The sequence below is a fragment of the Osmia bicornis genome, chromosome 1, assembly GCF_907164935.1.
Source record: "Osmia bicornis bicornis chromosome 1, iOsmBic2.1, whole genome shotgun sequence".
In the NCBI taxonomy this organism is placed as follows: Eukaryota; Metazoa; Arthropoda; class Insecta; order Hymenoptera; family Megachilidae; genus Osmia; species Osmia bicornis.
In genome coordinates, this window is record NC_060216.1 from 11,691,124 (window position 1) to 11,713,570 (window position 22,447).

Sequence of the window (22,447 nt, forward strand, 5' to 3'; positions counted from 1 at the left end):
ACTACAATAATCTTCCGAGTGTTTGGGCACAATCGCGATCGAGGTTGTAGAAAAGTATATCTTGTACTGATGACTCGGTTTCGAACAACAGTTTTATATATCTACGATGCTAAAAAAACCTTTGTCAAGTAAACCCCCTTCCAACTCTATCACGTCAATTTGGTGTGATAGTATAGTAGGATACTTGGTAACGTTACTTTGAAGTGAATAATACCAGGAAATAAAAATCATAATCCTGTGGCAACTATTGGAAACAGGAAAATGAAAATAATTGTAAGAACTGTTGTCAATTACATTAGTAAAATATAAAATTTTAGTGTAAAGATAAACAATTTACTCCTTTTTTTTTTAACAATATGTTACGTAAATCTCATTTTGATTTTTTGCAAAGCAAACCAGTAATTAAAATCTTGTGCAACAGTATAAATAAATTAATATTTAACAGTTCAGTTATATAAAACAATCACATTGAAGTATCACATACATACATTTGAAGACAAGATAATTATTTACTTAGTAATACTACTAATAAATAATTATTAATTGTTTAGATAAGAACATCTTTGATATAATAGTATCCTCTTAGCATATAAGGATTAGATTTAAATCCAGATATGATTTTGCTTATGATGAAAAGCAAGTTTATTTAAATTGTGATACAAGTGACTAACATGTACTAAATATATCAAACAATAACAATGCAATAAATGTTAACTTATTTATAAATTAGGAATATCAAAATGTACGTTAATCTAACACGTATAATCTTAATTACTAATGGATATATATATTTTTTTTCACCTTCTGCCATAACATGTTAGCATAGCATTTTATCTCATTATTGTTAGAAAAAGAGTTATTTGTGCAAAGTAGCAAATTCTTATAACTATAAGAAAGAAAATTAAAATGGAACAGAAAATACACTCACAATGAAATGAATCGGGTGCCTCTGGAAATTATGTACAAGGGAGGACGCGGTGATTCCACAAAGTATAAGGAAAAAAATACGGAATAATATTTTTTTGTTCGAGGATTACTTTTCGAAAAAATCGAATGGCTACAATGTGGTTGTATACAATGCCTACACGACTTCCACTAATGTCTGATTTATATGAACTGTCAGTTTTTCTCGAATAATTACGACTTTTCAAGGCTTTAGATGCCTGCAACGGCAATTTTTCTGCTACGGAACGGATTTTTACACTCAATATTTTTGAAGACTAAATCTCAAACGAAAAAATGTTATTCTATATTTTGCTATCTTTTTATGAAGAACCATCATGTACCCACTCATACCTAATTTTCAGAAACACTCTATATAAATTAATTTCATAAATAGCTTTCTTTTGCTTTGGCCTTTGGTACTCAATAATATACCTCATTTACTTATATATTCAATTAAAATTGAATGCTGTGTTACAAAATTGAATCGGTAGTTATGTTGAAACAACATATAAAATTAAGTCGATTATTCCTATTTATCAGTTTCTGACATTACTTAAAAAAATATGAACCTTTCGTAACTTTTTTAAATGCATCTATACGGATAAAAATATTTCTATAAAAAATATTCATCTTGGGAGTCAATATTACATACAAAATTGAAAACATCAGTATCAATTTAAACTGTACTTACAAAGTAATGAATGCAAAACACCATATTCCCACAGTTCTATATTCGTTTAGGAGAACACTATTATAAGTAAGAATATATCAACAACTTTTTGAGTACTCGTTTCAAGAAACAACTTCGAATCTTAGGTCCTTCTTAATTAATTTTTTAATCAATGATGTCTTACCAAATGCAGCATCAGGAGACAAAATACCATTCTTAAGATTTTATGAATATTCACTGCAAGAAACAACTTCGAATCTTACATCCTTCTTATTTAATTCTTCGATCAATGATGTCTTACTAAATGCAGCACCAGGAGACAAAATGCCACCACTAAAATAATAACGTAAGTTTTTATAGAATTATTTGTAAGTAAACGTGCGTAAAATAAGATTACATACCTTTTAGGTATTTGATCAGACTCCTTGAGAATTGTTATAGCAGAAAGCAATAACATAACACATGTAGCACCATATCCAGGATCTTTACCCTTGACTTGTGTAATTAATGTTTGATTTGGCGCTTCTTTATGTACGTCTGTAGGTTCGGCTAATTTTTCAGTCCAACCTTCTGCTTTAAATGTAAGACAAAAATGAGTATTTTCCAATACCTCTGGTTTACCTCCTTCACGGCTTACATATCCACAAGAAAAGAATCCAGGATACTACAACAAATTAAGAAAAAATGTATAAAAATATTAATACCATATTATTTAACGAGATAAATAAAGTATAACCATATACCTTCAACAATAAATTACGGCCAAATTCAAATTTAGATAGCAGTAGAAAAATTAGACCTAAGAAGAGAATTGCCAGCACTTCAAAGAAAGATCTGTTGATAAAAAATAAAATTATTACTATTCACTTCAAAGGAATTAAATATAAAACTTACTTAAATGTGACATATGTTTGAATTTGCGCGGGCCTTTGTTTATATTTTTCATAGAGAAATCGTTGAGTGTATGAAGCTACAGAACGATCAGAGCCGGGAAATATCATAGACCAACCCTTTGACACAGACGATCTATGCATGAAATATCTGAAATGATTAACAATAATATATATACATATATACATATATAAATAATGTACGTACCACGCGCAGTTACAACATATGATATTATTTCAAACCTTGTTTTAAGCTTTGGCAAAAACGTCGGTAACTTTTCAGGATAAAGTTTACTACGTAAGCTACGTAACTCGTGATAATTGGCTACACCGTAAACCAACGATTCGTAAGTTCCGTAATGTAGAATGGCACCGGTAACCTTTGTAGCTACCCACGTCTTTAGATAGACTTCAATAGAGTTAACTTCGCCTTTAAACTTTTGTTGCGTAAAAATGATACCAAGATCACAAGGTATACTTTCAAATCCACAAGAACTTATGATGTATATACCAGCTTCTTCAGCTTCCTTATGATATTTCAAACGCATACTCTCTATGTACTATAACAAATAAAAGATCATGAATTTCACTGTATATACATAACAATGAATTATAAAACTATTAAAATTGAATATATTATTATTAAATTACCTGTGGTTCACCACTAACATCAACTTGATGAGTACGCGTTGCAATACACGCTTTAATAACTGGTTCTCCATAAAATCTATATGGACCACAACAATTAACAAGCACTTTAGCTTGCTCTGTCATTTTCTTCAATGACTCTTCATCTTGTAAATCAGCAATTATTATGGGTACATTTTCTATTCAATTAAAAAAATTTAATTATGAATATTAATATTTTATATAGAAATATTATTGTAAAGGATTTCATTTTACCAATATCAGAAGCAAACTCTTTAACAACTGCTTCCAAAGCTTGCTTTCGACGTCCAGAAACCCCAAATTTCAACTGTTTTTCTTTAGCCAATTGTGCTGCCACTTTGACAGCATATTTTCCAGTAAATCCAGTTGCTCCAAATATCACAAAATCTAATCGTTCGCTTGCCATGATGACAATAGCTATAAAATATTGATATACTTCATATTATATGTATCTACAAATTATTCACATGTAGAATAACACGAATTCATGTTATATGCTATTAACAAGAATCTTAATTTACAATTGTAATGAATCTTAATATAGCTCATTTTTTTTGCGCATACGTCATACAAATTATTTATGAACATTGTATGTACATATATAATATTACAAATATTAACATGTAAGAAAGTTTCTTAAAAAAATATACATATTAAAATATTCATTAAAAAAATTTGCTTATAAGTATATCTTTTGCTTGTTTTATTACAAGCCGAACTGTCATTTTGCCGATAGTTATACGCAATTACAATTCTCGATAAACTTTCATATTTTCAGACGATTAAATATTTAATTCTGAATTTATTTTTATAAAATACATATCTTATTACAAACAAAAAATAGAATTACCGCTTTTTTTACTGTGTTCTACTGCTAAAATTAGAGATGCTTTTGAATTGCGTCTGTTCGCTAGCTTGTTGTGAAAATCGAATGCGGTCCGCGGTCCGTGTATCAGGATCTCTAGAGGGGGGGATTTTATTATGCTCCATTATTGCGGAATTTCTGGTGTCGGTGATATAGGCACATTTTTTAATGTGTAAATCTCATTTTAAACGGAAATAAAGAACAATAAATATTAATGATTCCTACCTCAAAAGTCTTTATGTTTTATTGAAATATTTTGTTGTTATGACAACATTTACGTTTCATATTCGTGTTTACAGATAAGCATGCATGTATGAATAATGAATGTACTTAGAACACACACATATATATACGCATTAAATAACACATTAAAAAAATGCTATTTTCAAACTATTATAGATAATTTAATCCTGAATTTTATGATATGGTATCAAAATTTAGAAAATGCTGCCGTTAAACAAAATAAATAGTAAAACATGAATAACTACTACCGTAATCTTTTTTTTTATTATATACATACTCCAAGTAATTTGGTTCATATGGGTAGTTTTATTAAATAGTGATTTTAGTGAGCAGTTGAACGAGTTGATTTTAAGAATCATTCATCCCATTATATGATATCTGTGACGTATATGTATGACAAAAAAAGTAGTTTTTATTTGTATTCTTATAAGTAATAAAATATGTTATTGTAATCGTCCTATTGTAATTATACAATATTAAATTATTTCACTACATTATTTATTTCAATTCTTATTTTATATATTTACAACATATTTTTTGTTTTATTACGCGCAGTCTGTATTTGGCTAGTAATAAATTATAAATAGCTCACTGTTTAGAATATCACTTTGCAATTAAAAACTTAAACTAGCAGATTTCTAATGTGATATAATTTTCCATGTACTTCATTTTTTGTTTTCGTACATATGTAAGACACAAAATAACGTAGTATACAATTCCGCGTTGACCTGGCCAGATACTATAAGGTGTATATACTATTATTTACAGAAATGCACGCTAAAATTGTAAAACTTTTACCATTGATAAATTCACTTTACACGAATAAAATAGTCTACAAAATAATTTCTTTTTTTCTTCCTTTGATAGCTTAATAAAGGTATATTATTTATGCAAGTAATTTTATATAATAAAAAATAATCGGCGCTATGATGAAAAAAATCATAGCGTTCATACGATCATAGGTTTAAGAAAAATTAATGCGTAAATATAAAAAACTTGTGACTTTCATTTTTTTAATAGATATAAAATTCGCAGATATCTGTTTCGGAAATATAGCAAACTTGATATTGCTTGTGACATCCTAATGGATAAACCATGAAATACAATGTTTTCGCAAAAAACTTATTCGTTTTTTAAATCGTCACTATAATTTTACTGAGAAATATTTTAATACTCTTTTGGATATTGATCATTGAATAATTAAAAACCAATTTCTTTTCTTCTACTTACAATATCATAGTTATATTCAATCTTTTTTTTTAACTGAAGCAAAACTAAGGGATCTAGTCTTTTTATTTTATTTTTCTACATGAAAGCAGAATACTATGTGAGTTATTCCGGAGTTAAATATACATCGAATATAACTATCACCTTATACTAATATTTACAATATCTCACATTGTTTTCGGATAGAATACAAAACTATGGTACTTTAAAAGAATGAACGCAAAAATATAATTCTTATCTACTTCTCAATTGCGAAAGTATAAATTCTATAAAAGAGGAGAAAGTTAATATTTTTTTCTCTTTTAAGAATGTGATCATCTTGTTGGCAAATACCATATTTGTCATTTTTTTCCTAATTTTACAATAAATACATGTGTATTACATATTACTCTACATGTTTCTTTTGATGTAAAATTTTGTGGATGTTCAGTTAATAGAAAATTTATATGACGTTCACTAATTTGTACAATTTTACAGACATCATTGTATGAAGTAAACCAGTCGATAGTTTTTAATATCTATTGCAATGCAATAAGATATCGATTAATGCGTAGATGAATTATTAAACTATAAATCAATCATAAAAATCTGAAGACATATGTTGAAAGATTATATAGTTTAAAATAGCGAATAACTGTATAGAAGTTAAACATCTATTGAAGATATATCATCAGTATTGAAAAATGCAAAATATATTACATATGATTTAGGAAGGCATACACTTCAAATTACGATTTTTTAAACACTTTACGTAATAGTATACACTACAAACACATTCAATGATTTTTTTTAGTTCATTATCAAATCTTGCTATAATTGCACTGTAATGAAATGAATTCACATATATAAACATAATTTCTCATGTGTAGAAAAAAAAATTAGTGAATATAAACTTAAAAATTCGATATCATTGTTTTGCAAGAAATGACATATATGAAAAAAAGAAGAAATATTAATTATATACTAATAAAATGTAGCAGCTTGTTATCTGTGCACAACCTCTCCAGATAAAGTCTTAAAAAGACCATTCAATCGTAGTACAATCGTTTTGCATATTTAAGTAAGCATTGGAATAGATTTTATACATAGATACAAGTCACAAGTGGTACTAAATCACAGAATAAACTGTGTAATGAAGTTAGCATATAGCCACGTTTAAGCGAGCATAATGTACAATGCTCAGTCAGGTAAAACAATAAAGGCTCCATAAAGAATGACAGCCGTTCAATAACACATTCGAGAACGGTAACAAGAAAGGAGCACTAGGAGTTAGCATTTGGAGGAGGTGGTCTTCTGTCGTAATCTCGTCTATAATCTTTGTTTGGCCGCCAATCACTAGGATAATTGTCTCCAGGGTAACCACGACCCCTAAAATGACTTGGTGGAATATCAGATGGTGGATAACCACCACCACCTCCACCCCCATATCCTCCTGGACCATATCCATAACTTGGCGGTCCCGATGCATATCTATAATAATCACTGAACACAAATTTTTTGAATTTTATTTTCACTTCAAAATCTTTTTTTTTTTCCTTTATCATCTTACCTTCGTTTATCGTTTATATGCATATTGCGATCGCGTTCTCTATCTCTGTCCCGGTGGTATCCACTAGACATTCGTCCGTAAGAATCAAAACGATCACGTTTATGGTCTCCAAATCTACAAATTAATATTATAATAGTCAATTTACATTTCACTTTTTCTAAATATTTTAAATACTTCTTTAAATATATACATATCAATAATACCTTCCATCCCGCATATCTCTTCCGTCACGTGATAACCAATGGTCATCTTCCCTACTACCACTATAATGTCCACCTATACTGTAACCTCCACTGTCTCTTCTGATTCTCTCATCTTTTCCTCCACTCATTCTATCCATACTTCGATCACTGTGTGCTCGATCTCTGTCTCTATCACGTTCTCTGTCTCTTTTCACGTCTTTGTGTTTTGATTCCTTTTCTTTGTGTCGCGGTGTATCCACGCTATTAGTGGTACTTGATGTAGAATTTGGAGTCGACGTGATAGGTGTAATAGTGATAGCACCAATAGTAACCGTTGAGTTACTGTTAATGCTGTTTACAGCAGATATAGCTGATAGATGTTTTTTACTTGGTGTACTACTATTAGAATTTTCTTCCATATCTTCAATTCTACGTTTTGGTAATCTGCTTTCTTTACTACTTTCTATTTGTTGTTTATCGATATGTTTATCACTATACTTCTATAAGAATAAATAATTTAAATAATATCTATGTTGTAATAATATCGTACAATGATTTTAAAAAGTATTATACCTTTGTACTACTCGACTCGTCTTTCTTTTCTGGACTGGATGTAGCACTAGTATTGCCTTCACCTCCTTTTTTCGTCGCGTGTTTATATAATTTGTAAAGTTTCTTTGCATCAAACTCTGTAAATTTAGACACAAAATACCATAAATTGCTCCTCCATTCTTTAATTTGTTCTGGATCTCTGTATTCTTCTAGACAAGTATTAATTTGATTTCCAATTTGTACAAGACACTGTCTTGTATGGGCAACTTGTTCTGCTTCGCTCAAAGATTGATCAGGTCTATCTAAAGCTTTTAGCGCCTTTTTTACTGGTCTCATTTTTTCTTTACACTGTGTAATAGAGATACAATTAGAGTTTGATTATTATTTATATTTAATAATATGCAACATCAATAAAGAAGTTAGTAATAACCTCATTAAATATAGAAGGATCTAAATCGCCAAGGACATCCAAAGCTCTTGGTTCATTGTTAGCAGTAAAATGCATCGGACCCGCAGCTTGTTTACTCTTTTTAGCTTTTCTATTTTCTTTCTTTTCCTTTTTGGTTTTCTTTTCCTTCTTTTTTTCTTCAATTACATCTTCAACTTCCTCTTTAATTTCTTTTTTCACTATAACTTCTTCTTCTTTTTTTACAGGCGCCTTTCATTAAAAAATGTATATTAAACATTTAAATAAGTATTTTGTTAAAGTTAAATATATATAAATAAATATTAAATTACCTTCTCGCTTTTGAATTTTGATTTACTACTTTCTTCGCCTGAGCTATCATTCTCTTCTATAATTTCTTTTGTAATAGCAGTTTTAACTTCCTTCGGTTTTCTCGGTTTTCTTATTTTAGCCTAAAATTATTCAGAGGATACACATATTGTAACAACATTATGATAATAATTAACTTGTATTTACATTTGATAGGTTATAAATTTGATGGATAGGAATATATTATACATAAAAATAGGATTAAAATTAAGGATTTAGAAATTACCTTTGACACATATTCTGATTGAGGGATAAACACATAACCCTGTTAAGATGAAATAAAGGTGTAAAGGAATTTTTGTGGGGAATACTGTGAAAATAAAACAATATTTTCTTACCACTCCTAATTTGGAATCCATCTGTTTTTTGAGTACTTTTAATAGGTACTCGGCTCGAGCGTTTACTTTTTTTAATTGAAGTTTACTACCATTTGGGAAAATTTTATCACCGAGCTTAAGACTGTTATCCATTTTAATTGCTTCCCATGAACCCATCCCATGCTGATATATGCCTTTCAAAAGTCTAGAGTCATCTTCAGAATTCCAATCACAATCAAAGTTTGCTGGTTTTAATCTATAAAAACAATTATATGAATAACTCAATATATGTATATATTTGGTCATAGAAACTTAAAAAAAAATATTTACTTAATATCAAGATGCCAATTGGATCGTTGTTCGGAGTCCGACGGTAAAGCTTGTTCTAGAGGTTCCAGTTCTTTGACAGCAGCCGAGAAAGACTTAGCATTAACCATAACACCGCCGATTTTAAATGTAGGGCCTCTACCCCTTTTACGACCAGGACCTTTACCCTCTTCTTCTCCTTTATTTTCTTTTGCAGTACTTTCAAATTCAGATAGACAAGCTTCACATCTAGATTTCAACTGATCTCCTAAGAAACGCAATTCTGACATTGGTTTCTCTTGTAACTCAGCATCCGCTGCTATGTCGTCTAATCGTTTCAACGGTGCTGGGAATTTCTTGTAACTCTTAACGAATCTTCGTATCTAAAAATTAATATATACAAATTTTTAAATACATGCAGAATAATTATAACAGAATAATAAAGAGATTAAATACCTCTGCATCGGTGAAGCTTTTTATATTTTCTCGAGGTGTAACTCTCGGTCTACCTCTCTTTTAGGACGTTCATCGTCGCTACCTTCAGCCTCACTTCCGGAATCTTCACCCTCTTCGCTATCATCGGCAGATAGTTTCTTACGTTTTCTGCCCCTTCCTTCATACCAAAGCAAATATAGAAATATATTGCAGTGTACCAAATAAATATTAACCCTTCAAAACAACATACCTTCTCCGCTTTGATTAATCTGCTGCAATGTTTTTCGACTTCTCGGAGGTAGGTATAAATCTTCCATTTCTTTCGATTTTTCTTCTTCTTCAACTTTCTTTCTAAAATTTTCAGGAATAATTTCCGCCTGAAATCAATCCGAAAGTATAAGGTTTAAAAAAATATTAAGATGCGATATTATGTTTTATAAGCAGAAATAAAACTCACCCAATCTTTGCTTTCATCATCGTTATCATTAGGTTGATTAACGGGTTCAGATTCCTCTTCGAACGCAGCGAAACTAGCTACTTTGAAAGCAGATAACAATTCATCTCCTACTGTTGACGGCCCTTCGTCTCTTGTTTCTGCTCTTCTCAGAATTTCGTCGATATCGCACTAATTATACAGAAATAAAAATTTATTGTTCTCATTGTTACATAGATTTTATGTAGAATATTTTAAATCCTTTAGAAATATTACAGTTGGCTCTTCGTCTCCGTCTTCTTCATCTTTAAATAAATCTTCAGCACCAAATTTTAAAATAGCATTTAGATCTTCTTTATTAAATGGATTATTATTGGTCCCTGGACTTTTTTTGTCTAATACTGTTCGACCAGTTGTGTCCATCCGTTGAATAACAAGATGATCCAGAACCATTTTTTGCTTTGCTCTTTCAACTATTTCTTCTTCCACAGAATTTTTTGTTACCAAGCGATAAATATTTACCTAAATAATTACGAAATATCTTCTTTTATAAAATAATGTTCAATATATAAAATGATGACTGTAACATCAATATAGAATACTTAATAAACACCTGATTTTTTTGTCCAATACGATGTGCTCTAGCTTGTGCCTGTAAATCATTTTGTGGATTCCAATCTGAATCAAAAATAATAACGGTATCAGCGGTAGCGAGATTAATACCAAGACCACCTGCTCTGGTTGATAATAAAAAGCAGAAATCCTGTGAACCTTCAGCATTAAAATGATCTAACGCTTGTTTTCTTAATTCTCCTTTTATACTTCCGTCTAATCTTTGGAATGGAAAATGTCTCTTTTGTAGATATTCGCCGAGAATATCTAACATCCTGACCATTTGGCTAAATATTAATACCCTATGGCCAGTTTCACGTAATCTCACCAGCAATTTATCAAGAAGGACTAATTTCCCAGAGCCACGAATTAGCTGTTGTAAGTAATCTTCGTTACTATCTCTTCTTTCACTTTCAGTCGGTTTTGTGAGAAAGGCATGATTACAGCATTTTTTTAACTCGATCACGATATTTAGGAACGTCATGGTAGAACCTTTAACACCTTTTCGTAATGCATTATAATTTTTTGTTAATATCCATTTATAATATTGTTTTTGTAGAGATGTCATTTCTACACGCAAAATTTGTTCAACTTTAGCAGGTAAAGATTTTTCTACGTCCTTTTTAACACGTCGTAAAATAAACGGTTCTAACTGTTTGTGTAACTTAGAATATCCTTTCTGAGCGGCGTTATCATGCTCTTTTTCGAATTCTTCCCATGAATTAAATCTGTATAATAAAGAAATTAATATAAAGTTATGGTGAATAAAAAAAAATTAGTATCAACTATTGCACGAGTTTATATAGTGGTGGTTTATATAAACTATGAAATGATATAATGGTGATAATATTTATTTAGAAATCAACTAACTTAGCAGGCATTATGAAGTGTAGTAAGGCCCATAATTCTTTTAAGCTGTTTTGTAATGGAGTACCCGTTATTAAGAGACGGTGATTTGTATGAAATTCAGCGAGTGCTTTATACAAAAGCGAATCATCGTTTTTCAATCTATGCGCTTCATCTACCAACAATACCGCCCAGTTTAAGGCACCCAAAAATGCTTTATCTTTAAGTACTATTTCATATGTTGTAAGTATGGCATTAAATTTTAATCTCTTTGAACTGTAACACCATTCATATTCTCTAATCTAAAATATAATAACGAACACATGTAGCATTATTTATTTAAAAAATGTTTAAAAACCATTAATATTAATAATACATACAACATTACGAGAAGTAACATCACCCAAATATGTTACGAAATTCATATCTGGAGCCCACTGTGACATTTCTCTTTGCCAGGAAGTCATTGTTGAAAGAGGAACTACTAATAAAAATGGCCCGTACAGTTGATGTGTGTGAAACAGATAATAAAGGAAGCATATTGTTTGGATAGTTTTACCAAGACCCATTTCATCTGCTAAAATAACACTGTAAATAAACAACATTCATCACAATATATAATATATACAATGTAATATTTCTAGGTTTTAGTACTAGATATATAAAATTTTAATTAATTAATGAAGATTATGTACCTATTTTCTTTACACCAAGAATGAATCATCCAATTCAATCCATCCATTTGATAATCTCTCAGAGTTAAATCTCGTCCTTTCCCCATATATTCTGGTTGACCTTTTAACTGATGAAACTTGGGTCGTGATTTGAGAACTTTGCAATGTTTACTCGGTGTTCTCTTCGACTCTTCTCGTTCACGAAATTCTTTAATTTGTTCTGGCCATTTTTTAACGATCAATGCTCCATCTTCCCACGTAGCATCAGCATATGGCAAACTTTCCCATTTACAATAATAATCTGGATGTTCTGAATCGGGTTTATTGAATTCAGCAATAATCCTTTCAACGTTATTATAACTTTTTAAAAGATCTTGTTGAAGTTCTAATTGACATTCAAAATAATCTACATCCTCAGGTCCAGCATAATCTCTCCATTGTTTAATTTCTCGTTCCTTTTTAATAAAATTATCTAATTTCTTTAACCCTTTTACTTTCTGTGCTTTTAAAGATTCTTCTGATTCCCATGTATTATGTATATGAGACCATCCTTTCCATTTTATTAAATACTGCATTTCAGTTTCTTCATTGGATAAATCTTCTGGATTTGGGTCTCCATTTTCTTCAACAGCATATATTGTTGTAACATTCCCTGTTACTGAAGAAAAACGACTGTAAGATGGCGTTTAAATACACATATTCACATTATACTTGTATATGTATCTAAATGTTTAATTAATGTTACATTGAAAACGAACCTCCTTTTTTACCAAGTCTTTGACCTAAAATTCGTTCAATTGTTTCTGCATTGTCTGGTTCTGCATTTGTAGTGCTACTTTCATCAACTTCCACTAAATCTTCACTATCTGTTCTCTCTTCACTTTCCTCCTTATAACTAATTGAGGTACCACTTCTTCTTGTAACTTGTCTACAATACAGAAATTTGTACTATGTTAATTCCATCAGGACTAATGTTTTTTAATAATGATTCAAGTTATTTTACGTTAGATATATTATTTTATACCAAATTCAATACCTTCTATTATCATCACTATCAAAAGAAGAATTTTCAGATGATTCTGAAATCCGTTTCTTTCGAGCCCTAGCTTTCTCTTTTGCTTTTTGTGCTGCACGTCTATTTAACGATTTACTAGGTGGAGGTCTTCGGTTTTCAGCATCCTCAGATTCGGAATCTGAACTTTCAGAGTTCCACGAATTGTGTGAACTGTAAAAAAATATATGAACAAATACAATTTACATATACAAGTAATATCATAATATTAATAAGATAAAGTGTATCAGATACAAGTAACTTTATAAATTTGAATTTGTATACATTATGGTACTACAATATTTAAATACTGTACATGAACATCTTATTCTTCCTTTCACATGATAAATACAAATTAAATCAAACAACAATTACGTGCACAATATAAAAATTGTTTAATGAAAGTATTATTAATTCGTTAATAAACAAATAACAACATACAACAAATTTAATACAATTTTAAAAAAAAATTGTTTTATCATAATCTTTCTCTACTACTAATTCAAAATATAAAGTTTCTTCTTTTAACTACATTCTTTGCATGCATATAATTTAAGATATTGTAACTCTAAATGGAATATTCAATACTCATTGCATATATTTTGTCTGTAGATATTAACTAAGTTCGATATATAAAATATACAAATACATACATAGATAATAAAAGTTAAAGAATATAATTAATAGTGATATAAAAGTATGAGTGTAAAATATATGTGATACATTGCAACATTTTCGTCCACAAAAATGAAAAATATGTACATGTATGTAAAGCAATATAAAAAACAAATAACACTGCTATAATATAAGAATCATTTTAACACATTAAGCTTCAGAATTTTAGAATTAAAATAAATAAAGAAATGCAAACGAAAAATAAAAATTACAGAAAGTATAGAAATACATTAAGACATAACATCTGCAATACCAAATATGAGGCATGCAAGAATATGAAGCTTTAAATAATTAGTATTACTACTGAAATTATGTAATACAGGCCTATTGTATAGTGTAAAATGTAAAAGTTGCTATAATATTCAATACAACTATTTTATTTCCTTATAAATTGTAAAGATTAAAGTTTATAGCGATTACTGTTAATGTTATTATGATTATCATATATGTTATTAAGTATGATCCCTAAGTTTACATATATTTCAACATGTTGGAAATATCAAAAAAGAACTTTATTTAATTTAATTAGATTTCTAATAAGTGTAAGTACAAAATCTATATATCATTTAATATCTAATACACATAAAATGGATTTATGTTTATTATGTATAATACCTATTTAATCTACAACAATTTATAGAATTTACAATTTGTATTTCTGATGATTAATTTATGGAGTTTGCATATTACTTACCCCCTTTTTTTATATTTCTTGCGACTATCGCTATCGCTTTCACGTTGTGGAGCAAGCCTTTCAGGCTCTTTCCTAGAACGCCCGGATCTCCTGATGCCATATATGTCAGGATTTTCATCCCATTCGCGACTAGACTCATTCTTAAGCCTAACTTTTGTTTCTGTGCTGTGATTTGAACTTTTGCTCTGGAAGCTATCACTTTGTGCAGGTGCATCCGACTTCTCTGATTTATCAGAATCAGAACCTGATCCAGACCCGGAACCACTTGAGGAGCTAGAGTCACTGCATTAGCAGTCAGGCAATGTTTCACCAACATTATTATAAACTATATTTTTGTACATTTTGAAATGTGTTTAACAACAATACATAGTATAAGTACCAGCTATTTCTAATTTAAAATACTGACTGCTAACATAAAATAATTGATTGTAAACCCAAACTCTGTTAACTATTCAAACATATATTATACATCTTTCATAAATATTTAATTCATTGTAAATGTGTACATAACTGTTATACAACTGTATATAAATTAATATTTGATATCTTTTTTTCTGTACCTTCTACTGATTAATGATTTGAAGTAAAAACTATACACACTAGTTGTATAAACGTTAGATATCTGAGAGTACTATTTGATTTGTATTGACTAATTAGATAATACATGTTTAAATGATGATTTATATAGATATTTTTATTTTTCAAAAAATATCATTCAATATACTGTATGGAAATATTTTTGGTGTCCTTGTACAATCTATATTAACACACATTGTGCATAATTTATCAGGATAAATTAATTATAAGTAAAAGCAGTAGAATTCTAGCTTACCTAACAGTTGTTAAAAAAAAAAAAAAAAAGAAACAAATATTATTGCATGAATAACAGAAAATTGAAGATTGTGCTTATATAAAATTCAAGGGATACACTGAATTAGCATGATTATCAAAGCAATGTTAATACTATATAAAGCTATAGCAATACACAATCTCAAAGAACCCTTCATATATCAGAAAGTCAAATACAAATAAAGAAATATTTAATTCTAAGTGTTAGCTCCTAATATGCTAACAGGAAGTATAAAATACTTTTAAAGAAAGTATGACTGAAGAAGAAGAAGATGAAGAAGTAAAAGATTAAATAACACACACATAAAACATATAAACGTGAAAACACCAAGAAATACTTGAATTTGTCATATATTGGACTTTCTGAAAGAAAGGGATTTAGATAACAGTGATCTTGATACCCACCTTTCTGATCCTGAGCCAGATCCTGTATTGCTCCCTGAAGAAGAGCTATCACTCTTACTTTCATTTTCAGAATCAGATCCAGATTCTTTACCAGACTCAGATTCTAATGTTTTCTGTAATTTAATTAGAGTAATCTAATATTGTTTAACTTTCAAATATATTCAATATGCAGCGTGTTGTTTGGAATAGTTCTTGTTCATTAATATTAAGATAAAAATATATTTCCAATATATTATTGTTACTTCTAATAATAGAAGTTCTTTTACTAAATTGTATCTCCAAATTCTTGATAACATTGCATAATGATGCTTCTTTAAGTATTCACATATCCTTTTAATATTAAAAGTACAAGTTGCATATAAAATTAGTAGTGCCATCTACCAAGAAGGCTCTTCCTCCATTTATAATTCTTGACCACCATTTTGTAGTTAAGAAGCAGTTAACTTACAAGCTCCTTTATGCATTCCAGAGATACATTTTGATACATTACGGATATGTGATTCTTAGTTTCACCATCTTACACAACTTCAAGTAGCCTAAATATGATTAAATATTCTTAATACAGATCATGTTGAACCTTCATTTTATCTATTAAATGACTTGATCTGTTAAAAAACTTATCATAGGTTGCATATAATTACATCTTAACATGGAGCAGTTATATTTTTATAGAATTTCCTGTGAATGATTAATATGACATGAAAAAACTTCCTGTAAATAACCAGTATCAGGTATAGTGGGTATTTTAAAAGAATAATATAATTCAGCATTTAAGTACTTTTTACATTTATTGAACAACTTAGCAAGTACATCATAAGTAGCACCTGACTGAACTTAGGGATTTACAATCCTTCAGTAATTTACAAGTATGGATTCACAAGAAAAAGAAGACTTATCTATAATAATTCTCTATTAGCTAATACCAAGTATGATACTAGAATATTTTCAAAACTAGTAAGTAGCCTCAATATTATATTAATGAAAACATAATCTATAAGATAAATCTGTTGTATGAAGCATATATTGTTTGAGAAAAAAGATTTAGATACACTAAAAACAACTTATGATCGAAATTGTGATATATGCTTCATATAACAAAAGTAACATTTCTATACTTCAGTTATTCCTTTGATACCTTTAATTTCTTATAAGAAACAGTAAGACCACATTAATGCGGCCATTTTATAATAAGGTACAGTTACCTCAGATTATTATTATGCAATACCCTATCATTATTAACACGAATAGTACTAAATAGTTTTTATTTCATACATAATTGATATTTTTAATAATCATCTGCTGTGTAATTTAAGAGGAACTAATCAAATATGTACTTTTACATTCGCAGAAGAAATTTTAAATATAACTCATTTTCAATATTAAACAATCATTCCTTACTTTTCAAATATCGATGAAAAATATACATTTTATGATATTAAATGTTTTGTTACTACAAGGAACATTTGTAAAAGAATTATTATTTTATATATTAATGTGATTTGAAGAAAAATCTTATATTTTAAGGACTTTATATAAATCATTTTTTTCTTCAATTTTGTACTTTGATTTTACAAGATTCTACTAAAAATGATATTTAAAATTACAAATATATAATTTTTTTGTTATTTACAAACATAAAATGAATGTATTACCCATCAGATTGAATACAAATCCAAATTTCATAGAATACACAGAAGATAAACGAAGAACAATCTTTAATTTGACATGTAAAAATTGTTCAAATATTAGAGAAACCTTTGTTTCCTTCAGATGAGAAAACTTTAAATATTTTCCATGTGAAAAACATTAGTTGTTATAGCTTTCACAGGTGATTGTGTTACACAGTCTCAACTGGAATGAAGAGAGTGTGCATCATAATCTTTAAGCTAAATTTGCAAAAATGGGTCTATTAAAAATTTTTGATTAAGTATGAGGGTAAGGTAAAGGAAAGTACAAGGAATCATTTTTTGTGAAAATTAGGGTGGAACAATGATATTTTAAGTGATGAATGTCAAATTGAATAAATGTAAACAAACTTATAGGTTATTAAGAGGCTGGAAACTATGTAAAATTGTGGAAAATTGTGATTTAGTAGAGACAAGTCTCTGAGCTCTTAAGGTCAATAGGACCCCACCCTATACGCAGAAACCCTTTTAATGAAATTATAACAATTTTTTCATTTTTATTAGGATTTTTCTAGTAGCAGTCCCTTGAAACGCATGTGACAACGCGATTTTTCCCTATTCCAAACAACACCACAGCCGTATCATACAAATTGATCTTTAAAAAGACACTAACACTCATACAACAACAAGAAAAACAATAATTGTTTAAAAAATATCCAAAAAAAGCTGAAAATTGAACTATTTTCGAACCTGATCACTCACCTGCATCGTTCCGTCTGCGCGTCACACCGAAATCTCAATCTTACACACACCACGCACAAAATCAAGTTAATTTAATAATTAAACTACCGTGTATACACGTATTCGTAATATCAAACGACTATTGATGTACAAAGTCGCGACATCGTGCAAAATTATCGAATTTTCACGTACTATATGGTCACGGGCCTGAGCTTGGCCGCCATTTTGTGAACTCGACTCGTTCTTTCGCCCTCCCCGACCGTCGTCCCATCATGCAACGCGCGCGCACTTCTCCCACCCTCCTTTTCATCTATACCCCTCGCTAAAACGAACGCCCTGTACAATCTAAGAAAAATTGTTTTATAAACAATAATATAAACAATCTGGGAAAATATGTTCCGTGATCAAATATGCATTCATACTTCTTCACTTCGTTCGAAGAAAATTCATCAAAAATAATATTTTGACGAATTCCGTTAAAACGTAGTTACAAAACGGAAATGTTGTATGACAGCCATTTTGATTACTCACAGAAATTTTACCCAGAATGCCTGGCGACAGGCGACGGTTTTTCAATTGCTCTGTGTATGCGCAATTACGACGATCAAGCAAATCATGCAGTAGAATTCATTAATATCCATTTTCACATTTTGAATTTTGATGTTTTCTACTTGTAATAATGAAATTTTTCGTAAAAACTCAACAAATATATGGTATTATGTAACTAAAATATTGATTTAATCAAACTTACGCTTTCAATGTGAAAAATATGTACAAAGCCACAATTTTTTCTCTAACAACTGTGAATACACATCCTATTTGAGCTCAGAGACTTAATCTCATTTATCACGATGTAACCATAGAACTGTATGATATATTGAAACTGAACAGTGCTTAAGTAGATGACCGTTAATGGTGTCACCATGCAAAATGAATAAGCGTTTTTATAAAGCAACTTAATATCTAAAAGCTGTCATTTTCCATCAGATTGGGTAGAGATAAAAGAGAAATTTATTGAATTAAATTAGAATACCTTAATGTTTTATATGTAAAAAAAGTATTTCTAATGAAAGAAATAAGTTTACCCGGTCCAATGAAAAGCAGCTTGTATTTTTGCAGACGTTGATACTAATGTATCATAACCAGAATGAAAGACGAAAAATATTACCCAGACACCCGTGGCACGTCATACCGGAAAAGGAAGAAAAACTTCGCACTTCGATATATCATGATGTAGTTTCCGGTCGAACATCGACTTCTCGCCATATTACAAATCGATTTCTCGTTCGAGTTTAAGCGCGCAAAATGAATATACTGTTTTAACATAACAAAATTTTCAAAACTGATAAAACAAACAATAATTATTATATTGCATTAATATACTACGAACTTAATTCGTAATTGTTAAAGTTTGTTTAATATAAATTAATATGCAGCATGTTAATTTTAAATCGAGTATATAAATTATTTCCGTTACTATTAAAGTTAAGAAAAAAGTGACCTTCACAGGATTCTTTTTATCGCTTTCAAATGCTTCGAAACCATTTAACAAGTCTTCAAATAAATGTATTTCACTTAAAAAAAAAAAAAAACAATTAACTGGATTGAATACAAGTTTTTTATTTACATTTTGTAATGTACATATGTAATAACGAAAGATAAGATATAGTGTTTATGGAACACATACACAATAGATTGAATTTATATATTTACAAATGTTTTATACGTATTACTTCATACATACATACAGATATTAATATTTGTGAATATTCCTATTCATTGTGAAAATTCAAAATATTCTAATCCAACAAATCAAGTAAAATGTATCACATTTTAACAATCGTTCCGATTTAATTAACAATTCCATAAAAAACTCGGAATTATGCAATAATTCAGTCTTGAAGTAACTCAAAGCATAATACGATAATATAGTATTATTACAATAAAAAAATTTATCAGAGGTAAGAATTTTATATTCATTGCCCAACCACAATTTTATTTTAACATATTTGTGATATTAAAGGATACTCGCATAAATGAGTCATGAACATCAACATAAGTATTTTACAGTTTTAGGTTATTCGGGATCAGGTGTTCCTTCTACATCTTCTAAAGATTCTTCTTCATCCTTCTTTTCCTTGGCTTTTGCATCAGGTACCCAGAGACCACTATCAACACATCGTTTCATGTGATAGGATGCTTCTTCTCGCGGCATTGCTGCTATTGTTTCATGTAATAAAGGAATATCTTGCGTTTCGAAACATTTTTTCAGAGACTAAAAGCAATATATTAATATAATCATATTGTACTTAAAGATAATAAATAAGTGTATGATAAATTCATTTATACCTCTGGAAGACTTTCAAACACTTCAAGGGGATCAAGGCCACCAGGGCCAAGACGTGCTTTCCTTTCTTCTTCTTCAGCTTCTTTAAGAGCATCTGCTACTTTTTCTGCAGCTCTTTTACATATTCTTTCCTTAAATGCTCTAAGTTCATCATCAAAGGAATTTTTATATTCTATTTCAGCAGTTTGAATACGACTGAAGAATGAACGAACACATGCCCTTGGATCGACATCAAGTTGTTTTGATAATTCTAAAATATATTGCATACATATACATTGATGGGCAACATGCTCCATTAAATCATGTTTCTGGAATCAATAATATATTAACAATATATATTCGGATAACAATTAAAAAATGTTTTCATAAATATATATGTACTTACTTCCTCCATTTCCAAATTAATACACCAAATCACCAAATAGTTTGCAGTATTTTCACATACTAACTGAGGATTTTCAGTCAAAAATATCTTACTATCATCATACTTTCTTAGCATTCCAAACTCTTTTAATTTCTTTTCATTTTCTTTAACAAACTGTTTCATTCTTCTTTCTTTCTCTTCATCTGTCAAACCAGTGTCATCTTCTTTACGAGGTGGCCTTGTGTTAATTACAGTTTTTGTAAAACCATCTTGCCCAATGGTATCAACATTCCAAGGTGTTAACTTTTCTTTTTTCTTTATTTCTTCTTCTTTTGCTAATATCTTTTTCTGTTCTTCTTCAAGATCTTGCAGAACTTTTTTCAATGCAGTTAAATCAGCTGAATCTTTCTGTTCACTTTCTAATTTTGCAAGCTTTTCCTTTGTATCTTTTAACTTTTTTATTGTCCTAAAAATTGATATTAATGTTAAGACATATAATTAAAAATTGATGTTTACTACTTATATTTAATGAATATATACAGTATAAAAGTAAAATTCTATTGAACATACTCTGCTTTTTTTCTTTCATGTTCTTGTTGCTCACGTCTTCGTTCTTCCATTCTTTCAATTCTTGCCTGATGACGCCATCTAAATAGTGATGGTGTATCAATGTTTGGATGAGTATCATCCTCATCATCTGAAATCTGGTAAATATAAGTTTTAGCACCTTGTTGATTACTTATGTTACAATATTTTAAATATACTAATTTAAAGATATAAATACACTATATACAAAGAAATTGTCAACATTAAATAGTAAGAAACATAAATAAGAGCTTTCAATCATTAAAGTTAAATATTTAAAGAAATCTAATAATTTTTATGGTTAAAAAACAGTATACCTTTTCCACAGTTCATGATCAATAAATATGTACATGAATAAATGTTTATTAAAATTAAATAAATGTGTTTTAAATTTAGAAAATACATCACCCTTTTTTCAAAATACAAATTAAATGTATCCTCGAAATTTCTACTATAACTCTAGAATATTCCATACGCATACTGGACCAAAACTAAAATCCTTACCTCAATATCTTTCCATTTGCTGTAATCCACCATTGTTTGATGAGTTAGATGTAACTTTTATTTAATGTATTTTTATGCGACTGATTATTTGGTAAATATAAATTGTATATAAAGTATCTCTTTGCTCCTATAAATGCGAAAATGCGACACCCACGCTTACCAAAGTTTAATTGTCAACTGCACTGACGTGAACGTAGGATTTGTATACACGCGAGAAAAGATTCGATGTATCACATCAGTGTTGCTCAACTTTCCAAAATCTCAACTTAGTTGAATGAAAAAGAATTATGGTGATGCGAGCGTCGATGCCGAACTCCGAATTCCGCGTCGGTAAAACAGTCAACGTTTCATCGAAAATTAGGCCAAACAGAAACTGATTTAAGCGCCATCTCAATTATCGCATACTATCAACCCTAT

The 22,447-nt window shown here is 29.4% G+C and overlaps 3 protein-coding genes across 3 annotated transcripts; all 3 read right to left on the reverse strand.

Moving 5' to 3' along the window:
* Positions 1-615: 615 nt before the first annotated feature.
* On the reverse strand, positions 616-4,330 carry LOC114878557 (saccharopine dehydrogenase-like oxidoreductase). Its single transcript, XM_029192477.2, has 9 exons — positions 4,265-4,330; positions 4,025-4,135; positions 3,409-3,591; positions 3,157-3,332; positions 2,749-3,065; positions 2,510-2,656; positions 2,359-2,449; positions 2,017-2,279; positions 616-1,948 (listed from the first exon to the last, which is right to left on the reverse strand). Exons 3-9 carry the CDS (start codon positions 3,578-3,580, stop codon positions 1,840-1,842), a joined length of 1,275 nt encoding a protein of 424 aa, XP_029048310.2. The 5' UTR covers positions 3,581-3,591; positions 4,025-4,135; positions 4,265-4,330; the 3' UTR covers positions 616-1,839.
* Positions 4,331-4,762: 432 nt separating this feature from the next.
* LOC114878548 (chromodomain-helicase-DNA-binding protein 1) lies at positions 4,763-19,439 on the reverse strand. Its single transcript, XM_029192467.2, is given in 22 exon segments — positions 4,763-6,991; positions 7,059-7,172; positions 7,262-7,740; positions 7,814-8,140; positions 8,223-8,450; positions 8,531-8,650; positions 8,906-9,140; positions 9,215-9,573; positions 9,647-9,708; positions 9,711-9,803; positions 9,876-10,002; positions 10,083-10,250; positions 10,335-10,580; positions 10,672-11,398; positions 11,541-11,818; positions 11,897-12,104; positions 12,212-12,848; positions 12,949-13,118; positions 13,227-13,415; positions 14,611-14,892; positions 15,865-15,977; positions 18,252-19,439. Coding segments are annotated over 22 exon segments (5,388 nt in total). The 5' UTR covers positions 18,258-19,439; the 3' UTR covers positions 4,763-6,771.
* A 391-nt stretch (positions 19,440-19,830) lies between these two features.
* LOC114878549 (hsp90 co-chaperone Cdc37) lies at positions 19,831-22,355 on the reverse strand. Its single transcript, XM_029192468.2, has 5 exons — positions 22,031-22,355; positions 21,512-21,645; positions 20,963-21,407; positions 20,580-20,885; positions 19,831-20,505 (listed from the first exon to the last, which is right to left on the reverse strand). The coding sequence occupies exons 1-5, from the start codon at positions 22,061-22,063 to the stop codon at positions 20,308-20,310; spliced, it is 1,116 nt and encodes a 371-aa protein (XP_029048301.1). The 5' UTR covers positions 22,064-22,355; the 3' UTR covers positions 19,831-20,307.
* Positions 22,356-22,447: the final 92 nt, after the last annotated feature.